Source organism: Trypanosoma brucei, chromosome 10 (genome assembly GCF_000002445.2).
Source record: "Trypanosoma brucei brucei TREU927 chromosome 10, whole genome shotgun sequence".
NCBI classification, from domain to species: domain Eukaryota; phylum Euglenozoa; class Kinetoplastea; order Trypanosomatida; family Trypanosomatidae; genus Trypanosoma; species Trypanosoma brucei.
In genome coordinates this window covers 901,966-920,808 of record NC_007283.1, presented here as the reverse complement: position 1 = coordinate 920,808, position 18,843 = coordinate 901,966, and the positions used below count along the sequence as shown (strand labels likewise).

General features: G+C 45.8%; 5 protein-coding genes across 5 annotated transcripts, besides 3 other annotated features; all 5 read right to left on the bottom strand.

The window, feature by feature from the left end:
• Positions 1 to 535: 535 nt before the first annotated feature.
• On the bottom strand, positions 536 to 3,706 carry Tb10.70.3870 (DNA repair helicase, putative; the record flags this gene model as incomplete). Its single annotated transcript, XM_817511.1, has 1 exon — positions 536 to 3,706. One exon carries the CDS (start codon positions 3,704 to 3,706, stop codon positions 536 to 538), a length of 3,171 nt encoding a protein of 1,056 aa, XP_822604.1.
• A 1,349-nt stretch (positions 3,707 to 5,055) lies between these two features.
• Positions 5,056 to 5,086: a microsatellite.
• Positions 5,087 to 5,282: 196 nt separating this feature from the next.
• Positions 5,283 to 5,332: a microsatellite.
• Positions 5,333 to 5,473: 141 nt separating this feature from the next.
• Positions 5,474 to 5,507: a microsatellite.
• Positions 5,508 to 5,694: 187 nt separating this feature from the next.
• Positions 5,695 to 6,375, bottom strand: Tb10.70.3880 (hypothetical protein, conserved; the record flags this gene model as incomplete). Its single annotated transcript, XM_817510.1, has 1 exon — positions 5,695 to 6,375. One exon carries the CDS (start codon positions 6,373 to 6,375, stop codon positions 5,695 to 5,697), a length of 681 nt encoding a protein of 226 aa, XP_822603.1.
• A 1,340-nt stretch (positions 6,376 to 7,715) lies between these two features.
• On the bottom strand, positions 7,716 to 8,864 carry Tb10.70.3910 (hypothetical protein, conserved; the record flags this gene model as incomplete). Its single annotated transcript, XM_817509.1, has 1 exon — positions 7,716 to 8,864. The coding sequence occupies one exon, from the start codon at positions 8,862 to 8,864 to the stop codon at positions 7,716 to 7,718; it is 1,149 nt and encodes a 382-aa protein (XP_822602.1).
• Positions 8,865 to 10,525: 1,661 nt separating this feature from the next.
• Positions 10,526 to 11,725, bottom strand: Tb10.70.3930 (protease regulatory ATPase subunit 4; the record flags this gene model as incomplete). Its single annotated transcript, XM_817508.1, has 1 exon — positions 10,526 to 11,725. The coding sequence occupies one exon, from the start codon at positions 11,723 to 11,725 to the stop codon at positions 10,526 to 10,528; it is 1,200 nt and encodes a 399-aa protein (XP_822601.1).
• Positions 11,726 to 13,004: 1,279 nt separating this feature from the next.
• Tb10.70.3940 (hypothetical protein, conserved) lies at positions 13,005 to 18,413 on the bottom strand (the record flags this gene model as incomplete). The annotated part of the gene is made up of 1 exon (XM_817507.1): positions 13,005 to 18,413. One exon carries the CDS (start codon positions 18,411 to 18,413, stop codon positions 13,005 to 13,007), a length of 5,409 nt encoding a protein of 1,802 aa, XP_822600.1.
• Positions 18,414 to 18,843: the final 430 nt, after the last annotated feature.

The following is an 18,843-nucleotide window of genomic DNA, read 5'->3' as shown; positions in this document are numbered from 1 at the left end:
CACATGCAGTTGTGGTGCGATAACTTATATGTCGTCACAGTAGTTATTAAAAAAGGTGAACACAACTGTGGCTGATTGATTACAAAAAAAAAAAAAGAGATGCAAGTATGATACAGATTTCAAAAAGTTTACCTGCGAAAGCAGGTATGTGAAATAGATACTAATGAAAAACCATGACACACACAAAAAAAAACTATTACAAATCTCTTAGCACAGCTGCTACGAGAGATTTCCATTTCGCTGTACCCTTCCTCCACCTACACCGCTCAGGTAACCGAGGGGCGAAGGAAGTCGAGAACCAATGTGTGTGCGCAACAAATCCCCGACGCCTTTATTCACTTCCGCTTCGATGCAAAAAATTTAAGGAAAAAGTAACGTATTCATCGTCAAAACACACTTAAGTGAAGGAGACACGCACGCACAAATTAGCACAACAAACCGCCAGGAAGAAGTAAGAAAAAAAAATGTGCAGAGACGTCATCCACCTCACCCGGTTCAGGCAACCCTCCTCCCCATCAAACACAACATTGATTCGTCACTTCCGCCGCTCGATAAAAAAATCCCGAACACGGCGGAAGCAGTCGCCAAAGTTTTGGGCAACATGGATGGATGGTTGCATCCATGAAGGAATACGACGACGTATGTCTCTCCGTTCAACGTAACGTGCATCCAGTAGGATGACAGCGGCGTAGTCAGAGGCGTGACGGATGCAACGCCCAATACTTTGATTGACGGAGCGCATGCACAAGTCTGTCAATAAACCCCACTCCATTGCAGAGGATGGTGATGCCGGAAATTCTCCATCAGGTACAACCGTAACCTGGTCAGTGCTATCGGTGGTAATGCTCCCCGTAGCAATGTTAGCAGAGGATGGTAATAAAGTTCTCACCCGCGTGTCCGCCACATGTCGAAGGTGCAGTTGCAGATCCACCTCGCTGATATTGGCGTAGGGAAGACCCACAACAACAACAGCGCGTCCAAGATCATCATTGAAATTAATGCCTTCCGATAACTTACCCCCAATTACGGCGAATAGAAGTGCTCCAGATGAGCGTTCTGAGCGAATCCATGAGGCGTACTCTTCAAGCATCGAATCAACAGTTGTGGAGGCCGCGGCTTGACACCCACTGCTGTAACCGGGAGTAGAACTTGCATTCCTAGCGGACCCGGGTTCCCGAAATATTCGCTTCACTGCGTTGATCGTATCGTACATACCGGAACTGCGAATGGTATTAACAAAAAGTTCCTCTATCTCGTATGAAGTAAAGAAAACTATCATTCCCGCGGGGATTACTCGGCAAAAGTTGAGAAGCGCTGTACCAACACCTTCAAAAATCTTTGGCCATGACTGCCGTCGAGCATGCTGAAATTCCAAACGCTGTCCACCCGGCCCGGTTGCCAACGTAAACACTGCTATGGACGATGGTGGAACTACATGTCCTTCTTCTGTGAAACGAATTTTCTTAGCTTGTTCGCCAGCCTCTTCTTCCCTGGTTCCACACGGCAGAGAACTAATGTTTTTTAGCACCGATAACTCCTTAGTTGGTGCAGATTGCTTCAGTAGAAGGTCACAAGTTAGAGCAAGAGGTTTCATCGTCCCACCCGCCAACACGGCGGCGTGGGCCTGCTGAAGCACAGGGAACATCGTGTGCGTTCCCAATTCCAGTTGTAGCAACTCTAACGTAACCCTGCACATTTCCCTGCTGCCGTTTTCAGAGGGCAAACGCCTTAGTATCACGCGTGTGTACTCGTCAGATAGTCCATACCACCGTAGAAACGTTTCAAAACGATACAGCGTGGCTGCTATCGATCGGCGATCCTCAGCCGGTGAATGCAAAAGCGCCTCAATTGGGTCAGCATATTCATTTGTGGTATCCGAACAAATATTCTCATCGCTATATGATGACGTTGGGCGCCACTTCGTTGTCTTCCCTGAGGGTTGGCTAATCTGCGCCTCCACTTGCGCGACCATTTGCGCCAGGAGACCGTGCAACTTTGGTAGTAATCGACTCTCATCCAAGAAACTAAGAAAGAGGTGGACATTCACAGTATCAACTTCAGCATCAAATGTGAAGTTAATAAAGGTGCTTGCCGTTGCAGTTGGGGTGGATTTCTTCCCTGCTTCCTGTAAGTGTTGTGCAAGTTTGTCAACAAATGCCACCATTTCACGAAGACGTTGTTTGTTCCTAGTTAGTAGTCTCTTTTCGTACCGCAGGCGGTATCCGTCTAGCAGCCGACGTATCACTTGTAACTCCGGCAATGTTACCTCTGCTGTCGTCACATTACGACAGTAATCCACAAGGTTATGTGCCTCATCGACAACAATCACGTCACCGCTGAAATCAGGAGGTAGTATCGGGACTCGTCTCCCATTTTGGATTTCCCATCGTTGCTTGGAGGGCACCGTAGGGTAACTACTATGTGTACTTGTTGAACCTGCTCTGCATGTGGAACTTAGTCCTTGCGATACAACTTGTGTTTGAGGTGTTAAATCAGTAGGGTGCTCGTTTGTTGCATTTCCCGCAAGCAGCGCATTGCGCATCTCTGATGAAACGAGATAACTATACGGGATAAACACAACGTCCGCCCCACGAAGAACCTCACGTGTAACGAGAAACGGACAAGCACCGACTCGCTGACCCAGTTCCCGCATCTGCGATAGGTCGCGAGGTTCAATATTCACGTAATCGCGGAGAATTTTAAGCTTCTCCTTCTGACAGTAGCCACAACCCCTTCTGCTAACGGTGCTCGAACCCAAACTATCTTCAATGTCAGGTAGAGAGGAATCTGCGCAGCCCCTCTGCAGTTTCTGTTTCCGCGCTGTCTTGCCCTCCTTCGAGTATTCGTACGCCATAGCCTCCAAGCATAGTTCATTGAGTCGTTCATTGCTCCCACCGGCAGCGGCCTTCAGAGACGCATTAAGACACAGTTGCTGTCTCCCGGCCACATGTACATAACGGAGTTTCCGCGGTTCCACAAACGGAGATTTATGTGCATCCTCAAAGACCTTTGAAGCGAGGCCATCTTTTTCAACAGAGTTGCATGAACGCCGTCGGACAAGATTCTGACAAAAGACGGTCCGGCGCAACTCGTCTGTGACTTGTTGCAACTGTGTGTGAGTACGACTAGAGAAATACACCTTTGGTTTCCTCAGAGGCTGTACTTCAACATCTTCATCGGATTTATCTCCCTCGCCCCCCAGATGAGACACTGAGGATGAGCGTGATGAAGATGAAGATGACAGACAATCTGCTAAAGCGCCACAACGACTTAGTTCTTGCGCCTCCTCGCGAACATCCTGATCCACCAGGAACGGATCTCTTGAGCTGCTTGTGCCACCAAAGTTAAACGTCTCCTTCCTTCTCTTTTCCCGTTCTCTTTTACGCCGCTTCCTTTGATGCTTACGATGCTCTTCGAAAGAAGGGCAACCATCTCCACTATCCGCACACACTTCCCCGGTAGGGCGCGATTCCCCAGTCACTTCATGGCTTTCTGCAATCCCATGCTCTACTGAAGTAACGACAGGTTCGAACATATGTGAAAGTACACCATTGAGCAGAATTTGTGTTTTCCCTGTTCCTGTAGGTGATTCGAGCACAACAACATCACCCGCTGAGAGACCCTCCCGGATTGCTTCCATGGCGTGGAGTTGCAACGGATATGGCTCGAACGGAAACGGGACGGTGAAGCGACCAGCCGCATACATAATGTAGCAGGATATTAAAGAAAGTGTGTACAACTCGTCGCTCCACTATTTTCTTTCCCTGAAAAAAATCGTATATCCGTATTACTCCCGCCTCAGCCCCCTTTCAGCTGGGTTTAGTACGGTATTATAATAAGAGTGGGCAGATATGTTGGAGGGGCTTAGCGACATTTGAACAAGTGATATGTCAATAGAATATCAAAGCAAAGCAAAGGAAGGGAGTGAAAGTGTGAGATTACATAGGAACTACATATTTACTTAGAAAAGTTCTTTTGTTACTTGTACCGACTTATTTGCATCGTTCAAAAACTATACAACCATTCGATTTACTTTTTCTTTTTGCATTTCACAACTTGTTATTAACATTTATTCTCGCGGGGAGGGGTCACCAATTGCGACATAGTTAGGGGTCAGTTCCCCAAAGTATGAAAAAAAAATTGACACTAAAAACTAGGAGTAAAGATAGTGGCGGTGACATACTGAAAAAAAAATTTGAAGATCCCTACCTCAGCCATCGCAAAAAAAAAAAAAAGACAAATACGACGAAAAAGTACCACGTAAAAGAAAGACAGCAATATGATTTTCATCGATCGATCCGTTGGGTACGCTCCTTTGACGTGGCGTCGTGTAATCAAGTACGCACAGTTGCATCGATCAACCGCAGCTGTCGTAACGCATTCACTCATTTACTCTACTATGTCAGTACACAACTTGTCAGATCGATCAAACTCAACACTTTCTTCACATACAAATAAAGTTGATCACACCTTTACTGTAGTTAACAAAACAGCAAATCCCAGTAAACTTCATTTGATCTTATTGTTGCATTTTTTTTTTTTGAGGAGAGAGTGAAAAACTTTACTTTTTCCTTAAATATTTATCTATATAAATGGAAGAGAAGGAAAGTAACATTACAAGATAACGTCGAGGCGGAGGGTAGTGAATCAAAAGAGGGTGGGTGTGTAATAAACAAACACATACATACAGTTGAGTGCTAGTGAAATGGGTTACAGTGAGGTGTAAGAGAGCGGAACAGTAAGGAGTTTAACCGTAGTCATTATAAATTATTTAACTCTGCGACCGCATAAGAGTACACGCGCACATCAGTACTCTTAACGTTGCCGCGTCCAAACATTTTTATGCTTTATATTCAACCTTAAACCGGCACATCTTTTTCTTTCTTTCCTCCATTTGTTTATTACGCGTTTGTTTATATAATATTTATTTTCCCCTTAAAACAAAACAGCGTTGATTTCTTGCAGCAACGGTATGTCGAAACCAAAATCAGTAAATTATTGAAAGAAAGAAGGTTCGGGATTTCTGTGGGAAGTGGAAAATAAATGCGTGGAATACTTTTCTTTTCTTTTTTTTTCATTTTTCTTTGTTTTTATTGTTTCTGTCGGTAAGTTCTGATTCCTTTTTTAAAAAAAACTTATTTTTTAGAATATATCACTTTTACCTGTTATTAATGTTGATATTTTTTTCAGCTCCTTCTCTTCTTCTTGGAGAAAAAGCTGCCAGATATTTTGTCCGGTTTCTTTTATATCACAAAACAAACAGAACTAATAAATGAGAACAAATATATATATATATATATATATATATATATATATATATATATATATATATGAAAGTGAAAAGAAAAAGCAATCTACTTACAATTTTTTCCCCTCCTCCATTTTTCATCCACTCCCTTTTGGAAGTCTCAGCTGCGTAAAATCCTCTTTTATTTCAATGCTGATCCGCTGTCGTAAACACCACGATCGATACCACACGTTCACAAACACACACACAAACACACACAATATTTAACCCCCTTTTTTTTTGAACGTACAAACCGAGTAAATGCGCAAGCACCACCCTCAACTGAATGTCCCATAACACAAGCATACTCACACAGTATTCAAACTTAGAAAAAGAAAAAAGAAAAAACAAACTCTCATAGCACACGGCGTCACGATGGGAGGCGACATACTTCGGTCCCTGATGTATCACGTTTCCTTTTTAATGCTTCGCACCGGAGTAAGAGTCGGGGTAGTGATCTTTTTGCTTTTCTTCTCTTTCTTAACGGGACGCGGGCTGGGTTCCACACATGCTGTTGGATTTGCTGCCGCTGCCGTTGCCGTTGCCGCTGCCGCCACTACCTCACCGCCGGGCCCCCCTTCAGCATCTACCGCCTCTGCTCTTCGCTTCAGAGGCATACGCGCCCTCTCTGCCCGTTTCGCAAAGGTTCGCTCCGCATCCGATAGAGGAATAACGCTTTTGGGAGCAGACAAATACGTATCGCCAAATGTTTCCCTGGTTCGCTGCATGGACCTTCCAAATTTACTGAAAAACTCTACATTTTTCACAACAGATTCGTTGATGCCTCGTGGAGTAACATCAGCCTCCTTAACCTCCGGGACGGCAAGTATAACCTCCTGAACAGGGCCTATTGGCTCATTGTTATCGCCCAACAACCAATAACCTCCAGTTATTGGGGTTCCTCCCTCCGCAATGCGCCACGTTTTCCCTATAGATGCATTACCCTCAGTTGCGGAACTTCTGCTTCCAGATCTCCTATCGGAAGTGTCACCGCTGTGAAGCGAAACACGTTGTCTTGACATTGAGAAGTGAAGAGCTTCCGGGCTCACGTTTGGGGCATCACAGTTGACGAACTTTAGAAGCTTCATCTTTCACCTCAGGGAACAGAATACTACAATAGATGATGTGGCAGCGAGGGCGTGAAAACAAAAAAGGGGGGGCGACGAGAAGCAGGAGAAGTGGAAATAATGTTTGGTTTTAAAAGATGATGGAAATCCTTCATGCACGGGTTTCAACCCCCATTGAGCCATTAAATTACACGCAGTAGCGTCAATTGCACTTGTGTGACCACTTGCTAATGGTACGAAATGTAAGAGAGAGAGAGAGAAAAAAAGAGTGTCCACATTCCGTTCCTCTCACTTCTTTTGCTTTGTTTTGAATAATTCATGTTTTTTGTCCATCTGTTTCGTATTTGAAATATTTTTCTGGCATATATATGTATATATTTCGCGTTAGCCCTTCCTTTCTCGTTGCTGCTGCCCCCTTCCCTGGGCGTACGAGAGGCGAGTGGAAAGTATTACAAGGGAGCCTGAATAAATGACGCAAAGTTGACATTAAAGTAAGACTAAATATGTAAACGCAAACATAGATATGGTCTGACAAAACCACGATAGATACATTTGCGCTTGCGGGAAAGAACCGTGAAAGTAACCGAACAAAAAAAAAAGGAGATAAACGTAAGGAAGAGAACTCCAAAAAGAAACTAATCAAACAACAACAGGAATAAATCCGAGAAAAATATGACCTCACACGATTTCTTCCTTTTCCAACAGAAGCAAGTTTCAACCCCGGCTTCATCATTTCTGTTATTTTCTTCTCATTTATTTTTTTACCTATTATTTGTCTTAGTTCACCTGAAAATTACCGAAACCACAATTGGTTGGAATGTGATAAGTAATGTAATATGAAACTTTCTTTCCCCTCTGTTTCGTCTTTTTTTTTTATTACTTCCACCTCCCATTTCGAAGTCACTGGATGGAACAGCCGTTTTTTTCAGGAAGCACACAAAACCACAACTGAAACATACATACTCGTGAACATATACGTATATATAATGTGATGAGGGGGGGGGGTAAAAGAGGGAGTGAACGAACAATAAAGCAAAAAAAGATAACGCAACTAGCATAAAAATGCTAACAATGACATATATATATATATGTGGAAACAAAAAAAAGAAGTCAAGCGCAAGCCAGGGGTTCGAACTAAGGCAAAATCCAGTATTCATGCTTGGAAAGCACACATACCCACATGCAAACGCCCACTTTTTCTTTCCAACTTAATCATATTAACTTCTCTTCTCTCATTTTTTTTGTTCTTCTTCTACACCCGTTTCCGTTGCGGAGCCGTCCCTTAAACAAAACATTAAGCAGTTTCACTGAAATAAAGGTAGCACCGTGTGCTGTGGTGATTATCATAACCAAAAATCGTATCAGCGGGATGAAGGGGTACAACGCTCTTCAGCATCGCGCATAATTGAAACTAGTGAAATGCAAACAACGACAAACAAGAGACGGTTCACTCCAAGAACCGACTTCTCCGAGGCGCTGTTCACTCTAGCAAAACACTCCGTTGTATCGCTAACTTTGGTTTTACAACTACCCACTGTTTCTTTGGCAGTCACATAACTAACCGCCGCTCCTCCCTTTGGTTCTTGCGGCACGATTAATGCAGTCGTTAGTATGCACTTACCAAACCATGTAACTGCTTTACACACTATTTTATGCGCCCTTCCTCCAACCTCACAGCCGTGCAGCGCTTTACCAAAGGACCTCTTTTGGACAGCAAACTCCGCAATGCGAAGTAGTGGTCCCACTAGAAATAGCAAATAACAAAAATACCGTACACCATCCTTAAAAAGACTGCAACAGTTGATGGAGGGACTGCAGTGTTCCGTCTTATTCCGTCCCACTGGGGCAGCGGAAACAAAGTAAAGAAATGCCATAAAACACATAAGTTGTCCAGCAGAGCCCATCTGTTTAATGATACACGACGTGTGACTCCACAACTTAACTGATAATGCCCAACAATTCTGTTCCTCCCCGTCACTAATGGGCGTCGCCAAACCCAATAACTGCCCCGCACACAACAGCTTTCCAATCAAATTATATAATCTTGAATTGGAAACCGCGCTCACGGAATTTTGCTGCGGTTCCACCGCATGTTTTACATATTGACAGCGATGAACAACTTCTTGCGCATTACTGTTGTCAAAGCTTTCATGTAATATTCCCCGTGCTTGCAGAACACTAGCTCCAGTAATTTCACGATGCGCCGGTGGGCGCTGTACTGAAGGCTCACCTTCATTGCCGGGACTTGCAACAATATTGTAATTATTGGAAGGTGTACTATCATTTCTTACGACCTGAGGCTCGGAAGGGATTCTACATTTACTTTTCACAAAAGAGGGAGTGTTATAAACATTTACGGAATCTTTACTGCTAACGGCATTTTCTTCATGGTTTAATAAAGAATCATCGGCATCTTTCTTTGTACTCGGATCCTCATTTTTGTCACCACTGGAAACACGAGGTGTAAAATCATCGGCCCCAACGACGTCCCAATCGTCCAAAGGATCCATACAAAAACAGTGGCAAGTCAGCTAAGAAAAAGAAAAAAGAACTATTGAATCTAACGGTCTTTTTTTTTTTTTTTAAAGACTTTGCCTACAAGGTTTAAAATATATGCTCACTACCACTACACTAAAAGAACAAAAAAAAACAAAGAACACACAAAAAGGCGTAACAGTATAATTTGTTATAACAAAAAGGGAAACCGCGTGTCACATGGTCGTATGATCTTCAATACAAATAACGGTATAGGATCAATCTTACACAATACGGACACTTCGGCATAGTAATGACTCGCCTTATTATAATGGGATGCTCGCTACAGTCGCTCCACAAGGGAAGAGAGAGAGAGAGAGATGAAAAAAAAAACAAGAAAAAGGGGGACCTTCCACTTTTTGTTTCCACCACATGCCTTCCAGAACGGCAATTATATGAGATGGCGGGGGTCGGCCCGCAACACCGCTGCTGACGAAAAAAAGGGGGAAGAAAAACATTTCACAATGCGCTTCAATACCATCAATGCCGCGTACCTTCCTCCTTATTATTAAACCCCGAAGATATTTCGCCTTCCACAACTCCTTCTTCACATGATGCATAAAACAGAAAAGAGAAACGCGAAGCAAAACAGATGTCGCTCTCCCCTCGCCCAATTATTATTGTTTCTAACGCTTAAGGATGCTGCGTTACGTTTAGAGGGTGAGGAATTATGAGCAACGTTGGGGTTGCATTTCCCCTGCGGTTGCATACAAATGGAGAAACCTGCACCATTCGGTAACATACGGACCTCCAACACACGCCAACTTATCAATTACCTGATTTAGTAGAATGTTTTGTTTATCCCTTAACAAGAGAAGTCAAAAAAAAAAAAATAGAAAGAGAAGTTGGTCAATAGTGCACGCAGTTAATTAATGTGGTACAACAGTACTTCAAACAACAAAAAAAAGGGTAAACTTTTGTTTCCCTTCATTTAATGTCGTCTCCTTTAGGGTTTAGTGTTCGGTTTGAATGGGTAATTTTTTTTTTCTTGTGTCATGTCACACAATTCTGTAACGTGGTGAGACTAGCAGTAGCGGATCGACAAGGGAAGGGGGGATGTGGGAGAATAAAAAGAGAGGAAGGGGGAAATAATACGTCAACCAAAAGTATTTTTAAAAATGTGTTTGACGTGTTTCGTGTTATTGGAAGCCAGTATCTGCCGTGAAAACAAAAAGAGGATGAAAGCAACGGCCCTTCCCAAAAGAACAACGGTTTCGTTCCCATGTGAACCTAAGGGAAACCCTTACTGTGTTCCACTTGCCGGCAATGGTACCATTTTTTATATCATCATCATCATCACTGTCATTGGAGGTTTCAGATCAACTCGCAACGTATTTTTTTCTCAATGCGAATATCCCACCGATTTACGTAACCACAAGCACATCCCCTTCCTCCCTTGCTTCCCTTTGGAGCACCATTGAAATTCCAGAGTTTTTTCCTGCATTTCACCCACATCACAGTCATTGAACACACGACACACGACACATGCTCTTCCTCCTTCCTGTTCCAAACGACTGCACATTAATGTGTTCCCCTGTTTGTTTTTCGTTTCTTCTCATCCGACACCGCACCTCGTTTCTCTACAGTTGAGCACACCATTCCTCTTTAGAACACACTGTCACGACGCCAACGGAAGCTATTGCTCTGAGTATTGATGTGGAGCACTCTCCAGTTTCTTAGAATCTGCCACCTTCCGGGTTGCTTTGTTGAAGTCTTCGTTGATGACGTAATCCCTGCCCGCGCGAAGGGCAAACATCCCGGCCTCGGTACAAACATTGCGTAAGTCGGCACCATTAAAACCTTCAGAGAGTTTGACGATCGAGTCGTAATCAATGTCGCCTTGTTTCGTAATCTTGGATGCGTGAATCTTCAGCACGTCAAGACGACCGGCCTCGTTCGGTAGTCCGATTTCGATTTTACGGTCTAACCTCCCGGGACGCATAAGCGCGGGGTCCAACGTGTCGGGGCGGTTGGTCGCCATAATCACTTTCACTTTCCCTAGCTTCTCAAAGCCATCCATCTGATGCAGTAGTTCCATTAGCGTACGCTGAACCTCGCGGTCGGAGGAACTACCCTCGATTCGCTTCCCGCCAATAGCATCCACTTCATCAATAAAAATAATGCATGGCTCATGATCGCGCGCAAAAGCAAACATCTCACGCAGTACTCGTGCCGACTCGCCAATATATTTATCTACAATAGAGGACGCTACAATTTTCAGGAAAGCAGCGTCAACATTGGACGCAATTGCTTTAGCAAGTAGCGTCTTGCCGGTTCCCGGCGGGCCGTAAAGAAGCACGCCCTTAGGAGGTGAAATACCGACACGCACAAACAACTCCGGATTCGTCAGAGGAAGTTCTACGACCTCTCGCATTTGCCGCATCTGCTCCTGCAAGCCACCGATTTCCTGGAACGAAATATTCTTCTCGTTCTCCATAACTTGCATGTTATATACCTGTGGGTCAACCTCACGGGGAAGCACTTTCACAATTGTTAGCGTTGTAATTTCCAGTGCGACACGAGTTCCAATTTTCAGCTTCTCCGGCTTGATACTTTTCTTGTAACCAACGAGATGGCGGGCACCGGAAACGCTCTGTACGATAAACCGCTCTTCATCCACCTTGTGAAGAATTTCACCAACGAAGTGGCCAATGCTCATGAGAGCACTAAGTTGATCCACCACGCGCATCAACTCCCTCTCCGATGCCTCCATTGCCTTTGCAACCTCACGGACGCGTGCCCGTGATTCATTGCGCCGTATAGTTTTGGCAATGACGTCTTGCCGCAACTGCTCCCGCTCAGAAAGTGAGGCGTACTCCTCCTGACGTTCCTGCATGGTCAACCACCTCCTTTGATCACGTACACAACCGCACAAATCGTCTCTTCCCCCTCCCTTTTACAAGCTTTCAACCTTCTCCCACTGACTATAATCCAAGAATGATATCCAGATATAAATATATTTACAAATATACGTAGCAGTTTATCAATATATACTCACTCTTAGCACGACGACAATAACAGTAAACCGCACCAAACAATATATTCTGTTTTGGACAAAAAGATACAGAAGGAAAGAAAAATAAAGATTATAATAGTTGACTTCCCGTTAAGATGGCACACGAACGGAGCAGCAGATACCGATTGTATTAACATGATCATACCGAATGAATTTGGAAGGCGGAGTAAAGGAGGAGCAAAGATGCACCTAAAAGTTCCAGCCCACCATGTAGGGAATAGTAGAGATGTGTGAAATGAAAAGAAAATGTGTAGTAACTACGGAAGGAACTTAGGAGGTCACGGCAACGGAGAGGCATCAGGGTACAAAACAAAAAAGACCAAGAAAGTACCAATAAGACGCGCAAACAATTTATAAATACAAAGAAAATATATTTTATCATTCCGCTGCGTCTTTTCACTCGCCACTGGCACTATACAATGAGCCTCATCTCTTTCCGTAGTGTTACCCCACTTTTCCACATAACAACGGTAACAAGTCACACATGCGGATACACAAATGTATATCGTCTTTCCTTCTTCCAATCCGCTGCATGCATGTATCCCTCACAATCTCCCACTTTCCTTTCGAATATGTGTCATAGGAACACAATGCCTACGCTCGTTTAGTCCTTGATTTGTTCATTTTTTTTTCCATACTCGCCCCCATTCCCCTTAAAACAAGTGGTAATGTCTTTACTATTTCTGTTATTGTAGACTTCAGTAAACGAAAAAAAAAATAATAAAGACAACACACAAAAAAACACGCAAAAATAACCCAACACCACAACAAGTAAATAGAAAAAGAAATCCCTTTATCAGTGTGCGTACGGCAGCTCCTATTTTCTTCTTAGTTGAGTGTGGCTCCACCCGCGGAAGTGTACACCCGTTAACTTAACTGTTATTTAACTGAAAAGAATGCTCTTCTCTCGTCTTCACAAATAAAGAGGAAAAAAGAGCTCACCACAAGAATGCGAAATAGTGAAAAGGGCGGAACAAATGATAAAGGAAACGGGACTGAAATTGACGGAGAGAGAACGAAAAACGCGCCACGCGTCCCACAACCATTTGTAACGTGCCTGCACTTTCCTCCGTTGCCAAAAAAAGCAACACAAACACGCCTAGTCGTCCATTACGCATTGTTGAACAAAAATCGTATCCTCTTGAATGTTGCTAGCGAAGGTCCGCGCCACATCTTGGGGTGTGCGCAGTGGGCCAGCTCGAGCAGCGTATAGTATTCGCCAGACAAAACGATTTCTTGACTCACCACCAGCTGAAGACTCCACCTTATCATGTGTAGCACAGAGTGCTACACCGTCCACCATGTTCCAGTGAGCGACTCGTCTACCTAATACGGCATCAGAGTTGGAATTACCTGGTACATTACGCGCACCAGCATCCCCCACTGGGGAATTAGTTTGGATGTGCTGCCCTTCTTCGTCTTCATCAAGATCGAACCGCCACGTTTGGTTGGGCGAGGAAAAGTTCCCACCACTGCTGGATGGATCCTCCACAATGAGGCCGCGTAGTGAGCAGTCCTCATGTGTAGCAGCGATGATGGCTCGTGCTACCGCGCTACCAGCGACAACAGATTTGATCACCATATCTTTTGATATACACAAGCCAACGGGTTCAAGTGCTCCTCCTCCCGCAACCTCTTTCCGCTTAACAGAAAGCGCAATGTAAGCCAAACGATATTGTTGGACGTGTAGAATTACAGATTCTTCATGCGAACGCCCCGCTTCTGTGAGAGATGCTCGTAGCTCTTCGTTGGTACCGACATGTCGGTAGTTAACACCTGCAATCATGTAAATAAAATAAGAGAAGGATGCTGCGGTGGTTCTCTCTTTTTCTTCCGTTTCGCTTGCCACCGTACCATCGTCCGGCTCCGAGGTGCCAGAACTTTTCAGCTGGTGTGTATGTAAGCGCAAGTTATCGGCAATGCGAACGGCTTGGTTCTGTTTCGCCGTGTACACCTGAAATGTGAAGTACTGATTGTGCTGAATGTACTGCAGCCGCCGAGTACCGCGCTGTACCCTAATTCCCCAACGACCCCGAGGGGCACCTGCAGAGCGATTTATCGCAATGGTGAACACACTGCGTCGAAGTTGCACTGAGGTGAGAGGCACACATTGTGGGCTGCAAGGTAGTAAAGGCGTCAAGCCGGATTCACTTTCCGCCGCATCGCTTACGTCCTCGACTGTGGTCGTTGAATTCACCACCGTCGTCACTTTGTCCCTCTTTCCATCCGCTTCAACACCGGCAGCTACAATAGTTTTCATTGTCGCCCCCGGTAGCTTAGCGGTTTCAACTGTTGCCACACCTTTTTGCGGATGTCCTTGCAAGCGTCGGAGTTGCAAACGCAGGGAACTGCACTTACCATTGGATACACCCTTCAAAGCTTGTCTTCGTTTTCCCATATGTAAGCTAACCTCCTGTTGAGAGGCGACGGGAATCCCATCCAAGGCATGGAGCACATACATCCCATCAGCGGCGGAAGGGTTTATGTAAGAAGGTATTGGTGGGTTAAGCCTTCCGCTCACCCCCACTTGCCGTTGCTGGAGAAGCTCAGACAGGTTCAGCAGAGCGAGCGAACTTTTGTCAATCATCACTCCCCACCCAGATTTCCCGCAACTACCATTTCCTTCGGCTATCGAAAGCGTAAGCTCAGCAACGGCTGGAAGCTCACAGCGCTCAGTACCACCCGCGTTATTACTGTCATTCCCATGTTCGTTGATGTGCGAAAGAGGAAGATCAATAGTGGTCCGAAAGCGCAAGCGCACTTCCCGCTGCTTTCCAATTGTCACAAACACTGCCGCCACTTGCTTCCGGTCAGCCACCTCCGCATCGTTGATACCCTTCAAAGCCCACCGACAGTTGTGGAGCAACGTACGGGAGTCTCCCACCACCGTGTCGATCTCCCCCCTCGATTCAGTTGTTAACGTTTGCGGGTGTCGTGGTGATGAAACGGAGAAAACTTCGGCAACCTTAGTGAGCTTTACACCGTCTGAATTTTCATCCAGAATAGACGCGGCTTCACAACCATTATCCCACGTTTTATTGCTGCTTTCATATATGGTGTCCACCTTCTCACCTGTAGATACAGCAACGAAACGTCGAAGAGCCAACATATGATGTTTATTAATCTCATTTGAGGTTGAAGAAATATCCTCAACACTCCCTTGTAGCAGCACTCTGCATAACTGTTTCGGTGAAATCGCGCTAGTCACATCTCCGCAGACACAACGCAACCTACCACCCGCTACTACACTAACGTCATCGATGTTTGCTAAGCAAAGGGATGAGGTGAGGTGCACACCCCACTTTTGTTCCCCGTTTCGCCGTCGGAGCAACAACTCTAGCTCAAGCTGAGTGTGCGACGCATTAGTGACGCCCTTCGTTGTTTGTTGGGTCTCAACTGCAGAGCCGTTCACACCGGAAACAGCACTGATTTCACCGCCTCCAGGAACAGTAGCTGCCTCACGCGAAGACAGGGGTGAAGTATCTGCAACTGATGGCAACGTTTTCCCCATAAACTGTAGCTGCTGAAGAGTTTCCTCACGCCGTTTTCTTCCCAAATGCTTTCCATGCTTGTGCTGATACTCCGCACATGAGTTCAACGCGTCATGACAGCGAGAGTAGCACGCGGTGCAAAATGTTGGTGCAGTTAAATACTGTGTTTCATTGTCAAGTTCGCGGCGCATACGGTGCACCTTGTGTTGTAGCGCACTATCGCTCTCAGCCTCAACACCTCCTAAAATAAAATATTCCCGAAGCAACTGAGACATAGCCCCCACCCCGTAGCGCAAAACTGCATGTATATGAACACTGTAAAGGCGATCAACAGTTCCTAGCGCATCTTCGGGTGTTTGCGGAGCGGCAGCTACAAAGTTACCGTGCAGCTTGCGCGTGACGTGGCCGAGTGTCACGTAATCACTGCGATCTGGTGTCGTAAAGAATTCTTCGGCAAGAACACCCGACATCAGACGCGCACCGATGGTCGTTTGGTCCAGCACCACATCCTGGTTAGCTAAAGAAGAACAGGATGGAAGACTAGCTTCGCCGTCAGCACCGACTCCACACCGTTTCGAAGGATCTGATTTCTGCAAAGGGTTGCGACGAAGAGCATTCTGATGCATTAACCTGTCGTTTAACAGCAATCGAGCGGCGTCGAAGTGCACGGACTTCACCGGAGGTTTATCCTCCAGCACTGTGAACGACACCGCAATGGGTCTGATTATAAGGCGACGGAAAAGGAGAGGTGCACAATCACAACGGATGTCCATCAACTGACGACAAGCATCATTCATACCCAGAAGTAGTTGAGGTGCATGCAACTCCCGAAGAATTGCTAGCATGCTCGTATTTGTCATAATCGGATGCTTTGTTTCCTCAGGTGCAAACAGTTCAGGTGGGTAGGTCCCCCTAAGGAAAGGAATACATATATCTTCGACACTACAGAGTGCTGCTTCCTCTTCGTCACGAACGACCATCACGTGCTCTGCCTTCACTGTTGGGATCATGCGGTGATGGACATCAGCACGATATTCCGGGCGGAAAACGATATCCCCAGGAATGACTCGCCGTGACGCACCATCAAGTGACAATCGCCGAGACGCCATAACGTTCCAGACAGAGCTTCGCAGAGCATTTAACCAGCGTCTACGCCAAACGTAAGGTATCCTCGCCACTGTCTGTTCCCAGTTCCCCTGTGTTAACTCGTAGTTTTTCAGTGCCTGACGAATTGTTGGATCCGTCGAAGCGCGACGGGCGCGAGCTGCAGTGATAACATTTGGGCGCTTAATGAATTGCCGAAGTTCTAGTGGTGCGTGACGGCGGTGCAGCGCACTCAGTAGAGCGGACCTATAAAATCCATGAAGCAAATCTGTCGCCGCCCGTACTAAAGAGGCCTCACGGTTGGAGCAAAAGAACACAGCACCCACCTCTTTTATGGCGCGTAGGCGGTGCTCAAGCTCTTGCCGACTGCGACAACTCACACGTCGAAGCAGTACTTCCACTTCGTGGAGTGGCTGCCAACGCGCAAGGTCACCAAACAGGCTTGCTATTCGTTCCGCATCCTTCACCTCTTGTATGGAACCAACACGGATCACAAAGCCAGGGTGACGCATTGTGTTCAGCAGAAGCAAGTGCTCTCGCCGCACTTGGTTGGGGGTTACCGCACACAGCACTGCACCACATGACATTTTGGACACAGCTGTGCACGTAAGGAAGGCACGCTGAGGTATCTCAAAAAGTGCTGACATGTGTCCTATGGCGTTTTGAAGTGAGACGTTCTCTGTGTATAGAACAAACACAAACGCAGGGCTCTCACCTGGTGGAAGGTTTTCTGTGAAGCCAAGGATCGGAGATGGCGCTTTGTCAAGGTAAACCATGACATCTTCAAAGGAAATACACGTAGTACCACCATCTGCTACTGCTCTCGGAACGATTGGGATCTCCTTCGACTTCTCTTCCTGATGTACCGAGCGAAGTACCCGCTCAGTTGCGCTCACTTTCGCCTGAAGAGGCACGGGGAGCTGATCAAGGGTTTGTTGCCGTAGATGCATGAGAAACTTCAAAAGACACAACACATCTTCCGGGGGTAATGGCTCCAGCCGAACAACACCACCGGCTGGAACAAACCAAGGTGTTTGAAGACTGTGAGCACACACCTTTTCTTCGTCGTTTGCTGCATTTGTTATTTCTTCCTTCTTCTGACACTTCTCAATAATCCCGCTTGAAGAGGTGTTATACAACACCGGGCCACCCGCAACTTCTACCTGCTCCGCCTCGAACTTCAGGAATTCATCATCGGTCAAGTCGGCATCGTTGATGTCGTCATCTGCCCGCATATCAGCTACGGACGCGGTGGCACCTCCCAACGAAGCAAAATATGTGGAAGAATCCACCTCACGCATGACCGCGTCTCCATAATGTAATTCGTGCAGTGCTGCCAGTCTGCGTATTTCTGGAAGCAACCGCTCCGTTATCCCAGCATCAAACTCCGACTCTGCCACCGTCCATTTTTTCCGCCGACGCTCCACTCGTTCAGACGCAATGCTAGCGGAACTTGAGACAGTAGTCTCTCCGATACCTATGTGTGGTTGCTGTTTCTCACTGGCGAGTCGCCGATGTAATTGTAACGCTTGAGTTACTGGTGTTTGTGGCGACGCAGCAAAAGAACTGGATACTTCTGGTTCATGGCTTTCAATGCAAGCCCTTACTTGCGACGCAGACACTAGAGATAATATATGCTCCACAGACTCAGTCCCTTCTTCTCCAGTAGATTCCCCTTTGGCGGTTGCTGCTGTAGATGGTTTGGAACGCCTTACTTGTTTCCGCTGAGTTTCCTTGCGCGCCAAATTTGGCGCGGGTGCGGCGCTGACGATGCGGCCTCCGCTGGTGGCTACACTTTCATCACTTGGAACGGTGCGGGAAACAGAAGCGGTTAATGCACTACAGTTACGCCGCAGAAGGTACAGTGTGAGAGTCCTTCCGACTAAACGACGTGAACTGCAAGTAAACAGCATATACTCCCTCCAACAGTCACTTTTTCACTGCTCATTGTAAATTAAAAGTGCCGGTTCAATGCAGAGAGAGAGAGAAAAAAAAAAAGAGAAAAGTTAACGAATGGAGTTGGCAGCGGCAGCGGTAATGCATAAATTCAAACAAATGCAAGTACCTTACATAAGAGAGAGTAAACAAAAATATTAAATAGTGAGGGGTTGGGGTGAATGAAAGAGAAACCATTAACCTTCGGAACAACAAAGTACTGACGCCCCTCAACTACCTATTGACAAAAGAAAATATGAAAGATGTTGCCCCTAACTCTCCCGTTAAAACAGTGTACGTACTTCAAGGTAATCCATATGTACGGAGAGAGCTGCATTTGTGATATTATCCCCGCCTAGATGCACCGAGAACAGAAAACAGTGCGCTAGATCATCTGCAAATAAGAGG